Raw genomic sequence first — 14,615 nt, forward strand, 5'->3', positions numbered from 1 at the left:
ATACACAGCTGGAAAGTTATGCAGGGATACATTTTGAAAACAGGGGAGATGATTGTATGTCACATGATGCATGTGTATGTTTGATGAAAGATTCAGATATGGATTTTAAAGTCAAGGACAGCAATCATAGTAATGATTGATTTAAGCAAGAATTATCAAAGGTTGGTCAAGCCAGCACATGTGCACATCTCTTCCCGACTCTGAGTTGAGTGATGATATAGTGGTAGTTTGAAGTCAGCCATAGTGGGAGTATTTAAACCAGGAAGTTGGCAAAGATGGTAATGCAGACCTTTAAAAATTATTATTCTTTTTTTCCCAGATGGAAACTGCCTTTGCAAAGATTATAAATGAGGAAATTATGGCAGTGAAAGAAATCAGACCTAATCGACTCCATCTTGCTTCTAACATTTAAGCTATCCTTGTTTATTCCTGGGCATAGGCTGAACTAACTTTGGGAAGGAATTCAGTTCATGGTTTGACTCTAAAACAAAAATGGTAATAGCCCTTTCCTGAAAAGACCCACTTCTTGCCTGGGCACTTGTCTGCCTTTGCAGGACTAACAAATTAGCTACAAGATTAGAAATTATGATTTAGGGGTTATGCAACCTCTGGCTGTAAGAGTCTGAACCTCCCCAGATTACTTCTGAGGATAACATCATGATTGTAAAACCTAAGATCAGTTCTTGAGAGATTTTGCAGCTCCTGCACTGGATGGATCACCTGACACTGGGGACACCCAGACTGTGGTAATCTGGCTCAACCAGTTCTGCCATTCCACCCAGGAATAGAAGACAGCAGGAAACCTCACTTCGACCCCCTGTGATCCCATCTCCAACCTGACCAATCAGCATTCCCCACTCCCCACTCAAATCCAAGCCCCTCCTCTGATTTGAGTAATAATAAAACTCCCATCTCCCACACAGCCGGCTCTGCATGAATTACTCTTTCCCCATTGCAATTCCCCATCTTGATAAATGGGCTCTGTCTAGGGAGCAGGCAAGGTGAACCCATTGGGAGGTTACAAGAGGGCTGATTGTTGTTGAGAAACCCCTCCATAGGTCTCTTGTGCTTTTACACGTCTTGCTGGGTATGCCAAAAATGTGCCTTGACTTCTCTTTACCCAGGTAATTTCTCAGGGTTTCATCTGTAGTGAACAACTTTGAAAGATGAGGTAATGTCTCCCTCTGAGACAAAGAACAGGCTTGCTTACTGCTTGCTATAAAAGTGGTAGATTTTTGAAGTTCAGTGTTTTTCTTCCATAACACAGCATACTGCATATGCAGACCTGCCACGTAGCCATCATGGGGCATACAAGCAAGGGGAACCAGTGTAAACATACTGATGCTCATGATGCTTGCTATGCTGTGAGTAATAAAGTCTGCTGTCTCTGACCCCAGAGTCTTGTTTGTGTTTTCTGCCAGTATCCATAATAGGGTAGCTTAAAAAAATAGGGTAAAATAAAATTGCAGCCCTGACAGTTTTGGTGATAAGGAATGCAGATGGGGACTAGGCTTTCTTTTTTTTCCTTTTTTTTAAAAATTAAAATTTATGTATTTATTTATTTACTTTTGAAACAGAGTCTTGCTCTGTCACCCAGGCTGAAGTGCAGTGGCACAATCTCTGCTCACTGCAACCTCTGCCTGCCAGGTTTAAGCAATCCTCCTGTCTCAGCCTCCCGAATAGCTGGGACTACAGGTGTGCACCACCATGCCCAGCTAATTTTTTGTGTTTTTAGTAGAGACAGGGTTTCACCATGCTGGCCAGGCTGGTCTCGAACTCCTGACCTCATGATCCATCCACCTCAGCCTCCCAAAGTGCTGGGATTACAGGTGTGAGCCACTGGCCCAAGGGACTTGGCTTTCTTGAAAAGGAAGAACAAGGATTCCATAAACCAGGATCAGATAGATGAGAAAACTCCCTGGGATCTGGTAGCAAATGTTCTTGCCCAACTAGTTGGGAGGGGAAGGATTGTGCATGTGGAAGGTGGTGGTGGAGGAGGGGTTTGCCACTGTTCTACCTGTTAATAAACATGAGTTGAATTAATGCTTAGAGGCTAAGCTGCAAAAACCAGGATTAAACAAGCCACCTGAATGGTGCCTGATGTTGCTCATTCTCTCCTCTTGGTGGGCAGAGTCAGGAATGTTATCAGGACAACGGGCGAGCAAGCTCCTTGGCCCCAGCTGAAACACAGTGTCTCGATGGACATTGAGCCAGGAGTCCTCAAAGCCAAACAACTGGTGTTAGCAATGAGGACTTTACTATTTACATAGAGCTTTCCATGAACCAAAACCATTGGTTTAAATGAGCTGAAAACATCGGTTAAGCCATGAGCAGGAGAGTGCTCAGAAGGAAAAGTGAGCACAGAACCTTGCTTAGTAGCATTGAAGTGCTGCAGTCATGTCCCTGGTCCTTGCCACAGTTCAACTTGGCCAGTGAGAGGTGGGCACTAGGCACAGGGGTCTCCAAAGGCCCTCAGAACAGCATGGTAGAGCTGTAGCCAGGGTGTTTAAAGGGCAGAGTGAAAGGGGACACTGAGCCCTGGTGCTCACTGAATGCCAGGGGGTATATGAAGAGGAAGTAGTGCTGGTGCTTGGGCACCAACCTGGGGGTGAGGGGTTGAAAGAAGTAAAATGAAAAGGCTAACACCATAGCCTTATCCTTCCTGCTAGCATTCAACCCCTGCCCTCTCAGCTGGGAAACAGCATGGTCTAGAGGCTGTTGCTGTGGATCCTGACATGTACTCAGGTCAGCTCCTTGCAGCCTGTGGAATTTAGACACAGCTGGAAGTAGGGAGGGGAAGTTAACATGGCCTGCTGGGTGGGACTTCTGGGCTAATCCTGTTGTGGTTTGCATGACTGAATGCATGATTAGTAATGATGTTTTATATGCTTGTACTGTGAATGTCCACAAATATCAGAGGGAATTTTCCTGTTCAGGGATGACCACATGTACTGTCCGGCAAGTCCAACAGAAACAATATATAAACCTGGTGGAGAAAGGGAAATGTCAGCTTTAGTGAGGCATAATGACTGCTGGAGTACTAGGAGAGGCCATTCTTTAGTACAATAGCTCCACTTCTCTCACAGAGCCACCGAGTACTCCTCCCACCCGACTCTTCCCTATTGGCAGCTATTAACCTGCTACTAAGCTCTTGTTTAAACTGAAAATCTTTCCAACAGCGGCCTGTGACTCTCAGGCTGGATATTCCCATTTGGGATGGGTCAAATGGGACTCAACAAAACAAGGTGGGAAGCGCCCAATGAGCCTGTCTTGTCAAATAGAAATAGTATATTTAAGAGTGCTGCTCTAGTGGCATCTGAGGGGCCACTGAGTTTTACATGAAACAGTAGCAGTCATCTCTTTGGGAGAAACTTTATCTCCCACTGCACTGCCTGAAGGAAAGCTGCTGGCTCAACAGGGCCCTTGATTCATCAAGGTTGGTCTGTAACCCTGAGCTCTTTCACTGATGATGGTTTAGCTAAGATGACATTTGATGATGTCCACTGGGTGGCAGCAACCATCCAGCCTCAGTGACAATTCTGTAAGACCAACTGCAGCACAATGGGCTTAATTGAAAGCCACACCCTCACCTTAGACAGTACTCCTAAGGACTATTTCTGACTCTTAGGCTGTTACCAATGGCCTAGCCATGTGGTCTGCCACTTGGAAGACTGAGACGGGCAGATAAAGACATCCCTCTCTGTGGCCATGAACTGTATAAACAAATTGTGTCTCCCAAGCACAGAGTCTGGGTCCCTCGTGTTGATGCCCTTGTAAGGGCCTCTTGTCTGATGGGAACAATGAGAATTGAGCTGTTGATTGAGCGTGCAATGCCCAGATTGCTGCTATTGCTGCCTGGTGTCCTCACCTCATCAGAAATGGCAACAGATCCACCATTGCAGACTAGACACTGTAAAGGACCATGTGTTTCTGATGCAGAAGCTTCCATTGTATACCAGCTCTGTGACTCCTGCCAAATTTTGGCCTGTTTGTTCTGTGGTAAAGTAGGCCACATTGCACAGGACATTACCTCTGTCTGTTCCTGGCAAATTGATTATATCAAATCTTTGACCCCCTTTTGAGACTACTGTTGTTGTCTCACTGCTTTGACATTTTTCTTTTTAAGGTTATGCTATTGCTGTTTCAGTCCAATCTGCTGACTGTAGCCCCACCATTGTGCTTTAAAATGAAATTGTGTCATGCATTAGGCTTTCTAAATCATTTGCAAATAACATCTAACAATGAGATCATAGTCAATTAATTTAATGGACATTCCATATTCCTTACTATATCCAGTATTGCTGAGTGCTAGAATGGCATTCTCAAAAATTAACACAAAAATGTTTCTGACTCTTTGTCGGGTACATTTTCCTGGTCTACATATTTTAGTAAGGCAATTTGGTCACTTAATTTGGTTGTCTCAAGAAAAGGTCATTCTTTTTGGTTACTCCTGGGTAATAATTAGTACAAAAGGAGTACAGAGTTATATAGACCTGTTATGACAATTTGGTATTCCATTCTGACCATTCATGGACATGGTATGTCTTTCCTTCCCCTAATAGCAAACCCGGGTCAACCTGATTGGTACATTTTCCAGGTGGCAGCCTGGGCAAAAGAAACCTGGGACATGATTGGTCCTGGATTATTCTACTATGTCTGATGCTATCAATGGTTACAAACACACAGTCTGGCACAACATTGTTTCGGTCTGACTGATTGTAAATTCATGCTTTTCCTGCTGCCTGAGCAGTGTTAAGTTAAATAACCTATGACTGTAACTACTCAGTGACACTGCCCATGTTTTTCTAAGTCAACATACTTGTGATTGAGATCAAGTTTAACAATAAATATCAAATTGGAGTAACTGGGAAACTTTCAGGTTCTATGTTTGTATGTGGAAGAGAATGGACCATGAAATGTCTCGCCATTTGTGTTGGGGGCTCCTTTTTGACCCAACTATTCTCCCTGTAATTATTGGTGATTATATCAAGGATGGATTAATTAACCTCTAATTCAATGAATTCACCTTTAAGTTGATGAATTAACTACCTTCTTTTGTGTGGGTCATTATGGACAATAGACAGACCTTCAAGAACATTCTAGCTGGCCACCCAAAATGTCCACATCCTAATCCCCAGAACCTGTGAATACGAGACATGATAGGGAAAAGGGACTTTGCAGATGTGATTGAGTCAAGGATGTTGATATGGGGAGATTATCCTGGATTATCTGGGTGGACCAAGGTAACCACAAGGGTCTTACAAGAGGAAGGCAGGAGGGACAGAAATGTGAGTGAAGATTTAAGAATGGAAGCAGAGGTCAGGGAGGAGAGAAGATACTTTAAAGATGGAGGAAGAGGTCATGAGCCAAAGAATGTAGGAGGCCTCTAGAAGCTGGAAAAGGTAAAGAAACAAATTCTCCCCTACAGTCCCCAAAACGAGTGCAGTCCTATGGATCCATCTTACATTTCTGACCGCTAGAACCATAAGATAATAAATTTGTGCTGCTTTAAGTCACAAAGTTTGTGGCAATTTGTTACAGCAGTACTAAGAAATGAATACAGATTTTGGTACTAAGGGTGGGGTGCTGCTGTAACAAATACCTAAAAATGTGTAATTTGCTTTGGAATAGGTAACAAGTGGATGCTAGAAGAATTTTGAAGAATATAATAGAAGAAGCCTAGACTGTCTTGAATAGATTGCAAGTAAAATATTGATATTAAAGACTTTGCTTGTGAGGGTTCAGAAGGAATTGGGGAGCACAGTAGGGAAAACCTATGTTTTCTAAGGGGACTACCTCAATTACTATAAATAGGCCATTGGTAGAAATGTGGATGCTAGCATCACTGCTGATGGAGGCACAAAGGAAATGAGGAACACCTTATTGAAAACTGCAAGAAAGGTGATCCTTGCTATCTGGTAGCAGAAAGCTTAGTGTTGAAAGCAAGTAGTTAAAGATGCAGCTTTGTTTCTTCCTGCTGCTTATAGTAAGATGTGAAAGGAAACAGAGGGATTGAAGAAGGAACTGTTAAGCAAAAAGGAACCATGACTTGATAGTTTGGGAAATTCTCAGCCAATCCTTATTTCAAAAGACACTAAAATGAGGAGATTTACTGTCAAGAAAGTATGTTCTAAAGGGAAAGCCAAGGTGTGGCTGGACAACCTCTTGCCAGTGCATCAGAGGGACGAAAAGACCAGAGTATTCAGTCACACAGAGGGCTCTGTGAAGAGATTAGATGTGACTCATAAGCCATCTAAGAAGAAGCCAGGAATAGATATGGGGGTTATCAAAGAAAGATCTGTAAATAACCTTCTTGTCTAACGGTATGAATCCCTATGTCTTAAACAGGAGACCCATAAAGTTTTTGAGAATGTTATATGAGCAGAAACACTGCCAGCTTGGACTGAGAGAAATAGGGACAAGATGAAGTGAAAGAAGGCTATAGAACTTCCAAAATTCTACAGGCAGGAAGCGGGCTAATAAAAGCTGCAAACATGTGAGGCCCTTTAAGAAAAAAGAAAGATGCCTCTAACTGCAAAGCCTCAGGCCCAGGGGATCATTCCCATTCCTTAAAGGCGAATGGAATTTGCCCTGCTGGATTTCAAAATTGTTTGGGATAAATGACTCCTTCCTTTCCTTTCATTTTCTCTCCCTTTTTCATCTTTATTTTGAAGGAAAAAAATAGTAACTACAATGGATAAATCTGGCATCTTAACCAAGTAATTAAAGTTAACATTACCAGTAATGGGACAGATGGAAATGTTGTGCCACCTGATAGGAGGCAATGAGAACACAGTATCACTTCTGTGAGATTCCTGTCAAAAATATAATCTGAATCTAATCTTGAGGACAAAGCCACACTGAGAGAGACAAACTCAAAAATAACTGGCTTGTATTCTTCCAGATGTCAAAGTCATAAAAGACAAACTGAGAAATTATTCCAGATTGAAGAAGAAAAGGAGAAAATGATCACCCAAGACATGATCTTGGATTGGATCCTTGAGTAATACATTTTTTCTCTCTTTTGTTGTAAAAGATATTATTAGGACAATTAGTCTAATGATGAAATAAGGTCTTTAGCTAACATAATAAGGTGGGTATCAATGTTACTTTTTCAGATTTTAACAACTGTACTATTGTATGTAAGAGCATGTCCTTGTTTTTGATAGAAATACTTAAATATTTATGTCTGTAACTTTCTCATGAACATTTCAGGGGAAATACACAAATGCATACATATTTACATATACAAACAGAATGATAGACAAATAGGGAAAGCATTAACATCTGGTGTATGTGAATCAAGGAAATATGGAGATCCTTTGTGTGTAATCTCAGAAGACTGTTTACTCCCATTTCAGACAGTGCTTCAGTGTGGCACACAGAGTTGTACTGATTAGAGTGAAAGCTAAGGTGCAGTAACAAAGAGGCCCAACAATACAGTGACTTAAGAAACAAAGCCCTTTATTCTCATTCTCGAAGCAATCCAGAACCGGTAGGGGGGCCCATTTGCTCTATGCAGTCACAAGGACTCCTTCCATCTAATTTCTCCCCATCACCTGGAGCACCATCCTCTTCTACATGGTTGATGCTAGTTTACAGGCCTTATCATGTTCCAGCTCACCAGAAAGGGTAAGAAAGTGGTAGAGGACATGTGCCATGGTTGAAGGCCCAGGCCTGGAAGTGGCACACATCACTTCTAACTCATATTCCTAATGGGGAGGTGCTGGTCATATGACCACACCAAGTTGCAGGGAGGGAGTTTGTGGGAAGGGAAGAAGGTATGGTGTGGAGCTGGGCAACTCAATTAATATGGAAGAAGAGTGGAATCAGTTTGGAGGACCGCAATAAATCTTTGCCACAAGTAGCCTGTGTAAATCTCTGTCAAAATATCTGCAGCGTAGTTTTATTTATTTATCTTTCCCCACCAGCCTGTGAGCTCCGTGAGGACCAAGGACTAAGCTTTCACTTCTGACTCCCCAGTATCTAGCTCACATGTGAACACTCACTATGTTTCTATTGAAAAATGAATGGGGCAGTTAAGCGTCTGGGTCGGGGGAGCAGGACAAGGGCAAAGATGAGCATTATTTTCATGACCTAGTTCAGAAAGCAAAGCTGAGCTTCCTTATCAAGGGCACTATACACCAAGTTTGTATAAGGCATTTGGTACTTTTTCCTGAATGTACTGAGAGGATGATGCAGTCTTTCTTTTTCAGTTTGTTACCATGGTGAATTTAGCTAATTGGTTTTCAAATAGTGAGATAACTTTGCATTCCTGGGATAAACTCCACTGGTACATTATGTATTGTCTTTCTTTAATATATTGCTGGATTCATTTGTTGCAATTTTACATATGTGTTCATGATACATTTTGATTGGTTGTTTCCTTTTATTGTAATGTTTCTCTCATGTTGGTTTCAGGATAATGCTGACCTCACAGAACCAGCTGGGAAGTAATCCCTCCTTTTGAATTTTCTGGAATACTTTGTAGAATTGGAATTATTTCCAGTGAAGATATCTGTCTTAAAGTTTTCTTTGTGACAATTCTTTTTATTACAAATATAATTTTATGTCACGACCTGCAGGACAGTCAAACAGACCCTGGAAGGGGGAGTGGGAATGGAGGAGACAAGAAAACACGAGAAATGGAGACAAGACAAATAGTCTGATCAAGTCTCGTTTAATGGTGGCGGTGCAACGCCTTATATAGGCTGGCAGAGGAAGAGGTTGCGCCAGGGTGGTGACAGGAGGCTGGGTTTACTCAAATTACAATTGCGCATGCACCGTGGGTTTGTAATTTTCCCGGGCGCGGGATCATGCCTGCGCCACAGGCTGCATATCTTCCTGGGCGGGAAAAAGTTTGCGCGCGCGCGGGAAAGGTTTAGGCGCGCGCGGGAAGGGTTTAGGCGCACGCGGGAAAAACTTTAGGCGCACGCGGGAAAGGTTTGTAATAAAGAACCCGGAAATGTGCCATCTTGTCTCTGCTTTGCGGAGATCAAGCAACAGAGGTCGGCTAATTCCGGGCCTCATGGCTCTGGACAATTTTTTAAATAGATATAAGGTCATTCATAACAAGGTAATAGATATAAGATTTTCTATTTCTTAAGTGAGCTTTGGTTTTGCAGCTTTCAAGGAACTTGTCCATTTTATCTATTTTGTCCTACTTAGTGAAGTTGTTCCTAAAACTCCCTCATTACCCTTTTCAATCTTCAGATCCTGTAGTGATAAAATCTTTCTTATTCCTGATATTAGTAATTTATGTCTTCAATCTTGTAGTTTGGGTAGAAGTTAATCAGTTTTATTAATCTTCTCAAGAATCAGTGTTTGGTTTTATTGACTTTTCCCCGTTTTGAGGGGAAATTCACACTGATTTTGATTCTAATTTTTATGCTTTCTTTTCTTCTCCTTACTTTGGAGTTTACTTGTTCTTTTCTTCTAGTTCCTTAAGGTAAAGCCGAGTGACTGATATGAGGTCTTTCTTCTTTTTCTATTATAGGCATTCAACATAAAAACAAATCTCTCTACTGCTGTATCTGCATCCCACAAATAGCGGGATGGTGTTCTCATTTTCCCTTAGGTCAAAATACGTTGAAACTCACCCTCCTTTTGTTTCTTCTTGACCATGGATTATCTGGAAGTGTATTACTTAGTTTCTAAACATTTGAGGGAATTCCCACATAGAATTCTGTTACTAATTTCTTATTTAATTTCATTGTAGTCAGAGATTGTACTTTGCATGATCTAAAGTATTTTAAATGTGTCAATACTTGTTTTGTGGCCTAGAAACTGGTCTTTTTTGATAAATAGTCTGTGTGTGCTTGAATGTCTATTTTGCTGTTCTAGGGTGTGTACTATAAACGTCAATTAGGTCATACTGGTTGATGGCGTTATTTAAATCTTCTGTATTCTTGCTACATTTCTTTTTATTCTACAAATTTAGAGAAGACAATTAAAATTTCTAACTATACTGTAGATTTGTCTATTTTTTCCTAAAGTTCTATCAGTTGTGCTTCATATATTTGAAGCTCTGTTACCTGAGTGCATAAATGTTCAGGGTTGCTACATCCTCTTGAAATATAAATCCCTTCATTTAAAAATCCTTGTTTAACCTTGATAATATTCTTAGCATTCAAATGTACTTTGATGTTATTACAGCCACACCAGTTTTCACTGACTAGTAGTAGCATCACCTGTCCTTTTCATATCTGTTAACTTTTAACCTCTTCGTTTCTTTATATTTAAACAAATTTCTTGAAAGTAGCCTATAGTAGGGTCTTGCTTTGCTATGCAATCTGACAATTCTTGCTTTTCATTTGTGGTGTTTAGAGCTATATTAGTTTCCTATTGCTGCTATAACAAATTACCACAAACAGTTGCTTAAAGCAACATGTATTTATTCTCTTTCAAATTTTGGAGCTCATAAGTCTAAAATCACGGTATTGGCAGGACTCCAATCCTTCAGGAGGTTTGAGAAGAAAATCCACTTCCTTGCTTTTCCAGCTCCTAGAAGCTGGCCTCATTCCTTGGCTTGTGGCCTTATATCACTCCAACTTCTGCTTCTACCATCACATCACCTTTTTGATCTCTTACTCTTTTGCCACCTCCTTATAAAGACTTTGTGATTACATTTGTCCTACCTGGATAATAAGGATAATCTCCACATCTCATGAGCATTAATTTAATCACATTTGCAAATTTCATTTTTCCATGTGAGTAATGTAATTCACAATTTCTGGGAATTAGGACATGGCCATCGTGGGGGGCTCATTATTCAGCCTACCACAAGTTCATTTACACTTAATGTGATAGTTGATATGGTTAGATTTAAGTCTGTCATCTCGGTGCTTTCTCTTTGTTCTGTCTGATCTTTGTCTCCCTTTCCGACTTCTTCTGCCTTATTTTGGATTGAGTGATTTTTATAATTCCATTTTAATCTTATTTGTTGCCTTTTGAGTTTTTGCTTCATAGATTTTGAAATTCTCTTTTAAGTTCATATGCACTCAAATTATTACATCTTTCTCCTGTACTGAACTATTTTGCATTATAAAACGTCGTTTCTAGTAATATTCTTTGTCTTAACATCTATCTTATCTGATATTTATACATTTTTCACTTCAGCTTTCTAATGTTTACTCACATGGTATCTTTTCCATTCTCTTTCCTTCAGCCAATATACATATTTGCATTTAAAATGCACCTCTTGCAGGCAGCCCATAGATAGGTTTTGCTCTTGTATTCAGTTTGCCAATCTTTGCCTTTTGTTTGGAAAAGTTTAGTCCTCCTTCACTTTGAAATTACTGATACGGTTTGATATAGGCTTGCTATTGTGCTTTTTTTTTTTTTTTTTAAAAAAAACAACTTTATTTCAAGTTTGGAGATCCACATTAAGTGAGAGATAATACAAGTAGCTCTTGTATAGACTTTAAACAGTGCCCCCCGCCATGGTAACATCTTGCATATTTGCATAATATCACAGCCAGATAATTCACATTGATAGAATGGCGATAGAGAGCATTTCCATCACCATGGAGATCGCTTGTATAGCCACACATACTATACTTGCCCCACATTCCTACCCCACCCTAACCCCTCGCAACCACAAATCATTATCCATAATTTTATCATTTGAAGACAGTTACATAAATGGAATCATACAGTATGTAACCTTTGGGGATTGTCTTTTCTTCATTCAAACAATTCTCTGGAGATTCATCCAGGATCTTGAGTGTATCAATAGTTTGATTCTATTGCTGAGCGGTATTCCATGGTATGAATAGATCACTATTATTTAACCATTCACCTTGCGAAAAACATCCGGGTTGTTTCAGGTTTAGGCTATTACAAATAAAGCTGCTGTAGACATTTTTCTACAGAATTCTGTATGAACACAACTTTTCACCTGTCTGTGAAACAATGCCCAGTACAATTGCTGGGTCTTAAGCTAGTTACATGTTTAGGCTTTTTCCCCTTTTATTTTTAGTTGACAAGTAATACTTATACATATTTATAAGTATAGAGTGATATTTCAATGCATAATTACAATGTGTAATGATAAATCAGGGTAAGGATATCTATCAGTTCAAATGTTTACCATTTGTTTGTGCTGGGAACATTCAGAATCCTGTTCTTTCTTGACATATACAATGTTACTGTTAACTAATATTCACTCTAAAGTGCCAGAGAACACTAGAACTTATTCCTTCTATTTATCTCTAATTTTGTATCTCTTAACCAACCTCTCCTTATTTTCTTCTCCTCCTTAACCTTCCCACTCAGACTCTGACTACCACAATTCTACTCTACTTCTATGAGCTACTTCTTTTAGCTTTCACATGAGTGACAACATGCACTATTTATCTTTCTGTGGCTGACTGATTTCACTTAAAGTATCCAGGCTCATCCATGTCTAGGCTTGCCATTATGCTCTTTTTTTTGAGTAGTTTTGCTAGGGATGACAACAAACATCTTTAACATATCATGATTTACTTATCATTAAAATTGGGTTATTTCTAGTAAATCATACATTTCCATTTACTCAATTTTTGTGCTACTGTCATGTATATTTAATTTCTGTCATGAAGTAAAAAATATAATGGTATCATCTTTGTCTTAAATAATGTCTTCTAAAGATTTTCAGAGAAGAAAAATGTATAGTGATTAATATCCACATATGTACCATTTCCAGTGCATTTCGGTATTTCTTGTATATCTGAGTTACCATCTGGCATCATTTCTCATCAGCTGATAGAACTTCTTGTCCATCTTGAAGTATAAATCTGTTACCAACAAATTATATTAGATTTTTTTGATCTGAAAAATGTATTTTTGGCCTCCATTTTTAAAAGATAATTTCATTAAATATAGAATTCTTGATTTTTCTTCTTCAGCACTTTGAATTACCATTCCAGTGTCTGATAATTTCCACTATTTATGTTGAGAAGTCAGATGTTTATATAGCATATCATTTTTTCTCTTATTTTCAAATTTTCTCTTTATCTTTGATTTTACCATTTTGACTATAATGTGCCTTGCTTTGGTTTTCTTTGGGCTTAACCCAGTTGGATTTGTTGAGCTTAGCAGATCTTTAAGTTAGTAGCTCTTATCAAACTTGAGACATTTTTGGCCAACATTTCTTCAATATTTTTTCTGTCATGTTCTTTTTTTCATTACACCTAATATTAAAATTATGCATGTGTTGAACTACTTAATGTTACACAGGTCTGTGACATTGGTTATTTTTCAATCTTTTTGGTTCCTGTTCTTTTGATCAACTATTCTCTCTTGATTTATCTTCAAATTCACTGAATTTTCTGTTCAAATGTTCTGTTTTCATCTCCAAACTGTTGAGTACATTTAAATAATTTTCATTTCATTTACTATACTTTTTAGCTCGAGAATTCCCATGGGGGTTAGAGTGTTTCTATTTGTCTGCTGAGATTCCATATCTCTTCAGTCATGGATACCATGTTTTCTTTTAATTTATTGAATATATTTTTCTGAAGCCTTTGAATGTGTTTGTAATAGTGGCTTTGCAGTCTTTGGCTGCCAAATCCAACATCTGGACCTACTTGAATTGGTTTCTATTAACTTATTTTTTTTTTCAGGGTGTTGGTCATACTTTCTCATTTTAGCTTGCATCTCTGAAACCTTTTGCACAATGTAAATGATATGTTGAAGTTACTGTAGAACCTGTTTTGTTCTTCTGATTGCCAATGTGTTGTTCTAGGAGACAATTAATGTGCCTGAATTTCCTGTCATGTGCAGGAGCTAATATCTCTGCTTAGGAGCCTAAACAAAGGCCTCAAAAGATCCATTACACATCTTAGAATTTTATGATTTTTAGAGATTCAAAATTCAGAAATTAAAAATTTTTAATTTTTCTTATTATGTTTTTCTTATTATGGCATTTTGAGTTTTGTCACTTTTCTTTTAAGTCTTACAAATCCAACTCAGCCACACTACTGGATGCTAATATCTCACTATGTTTTAAATTCAAATCCATATTTCAGATATCTAATAAAAATTTTCATATTTAAAAAATTATGAAAAAAGCTAAGTAGAAGATGTTAAATTGAAAAATCAGGATGTTAAAATATACTATAATGTTTGGAATTAAATTCTACTTCATTGATAGTATAATTTTACTTCTCTAGATGAAATAATTTAAACTAAGATACCAGGATATTTTAATGAATTTAAACTAAAATCTCTTAAAGAATCAGGACTACTGTAATAAAGTGAAACATTTGTTGCTTAAAAATATACCATATCAGAGAGCATAGAGTTAATACTCACTTAGTTCTCACAACACACCATGCCTCTTCTAAAACATAATAATTCACATGTAACTCCAACAATTTACCTCTTACTTCTTTGGCAGATTTTCGACTATATGTAGAATAAACTATTTTTGTCCGGGCCCTTTACATTTAAACAATAGTTTAAAAGATTTTAAAATGAATGATAATAGAGTAGACTAAAAAAACTTACTAAATTGAAATCTCAATACTCACTGGGTGGAACACTGATATACATGACTCAAAACAGCATCAACTACTTTGGAGATGGCAGTTTCCACATTCCTACTTATATTTTGAATGTAATAAAACTTATAG

At 38.6% G+C, this 14,615-nt stretch overlaps 1 protein-coding gene across 1 annotated transcript in view; it reads right to left on the reverse strand.

The window, feature by feature from the left end:
• Positions 1–12,486: 12,486 nt before the first annotated feature.
• Positions 12,487–14,615, reverse strand: part of LOC117072168 (probable C-mannosyltransferase DPY19L2) — a 45,726-nt gene continuing 43,597 nt past the window's right edge. The window contains 1 exon segment of the mRNA XM_033192104.1: positions 12,487–14,421. Within this exon segment, the coding sequence (XP_033047995.1) occupies positions 14,292–14,421 (130 nt within the window). The 3' untranslated portion in view covers positions 12,487–14,291.

Source organism: Trachypithecus francoisi, unplaced genomic scaffold (assembly GCF_009764315.1).
Source record: "Trachypithecus francoisi isolate TF-2019V2 unplaced genomic scaffold, Tfra_2.0 Lachesis_group4, whole genome shotgun sequence".
In the NCBI taxonomy this organism is placed as follows: Eukaryota; Metazoa; Chordata; class Mammalia; order Primates; family Cercopithecidae; genus Trachypithecus; species Trachypithecus francoisi.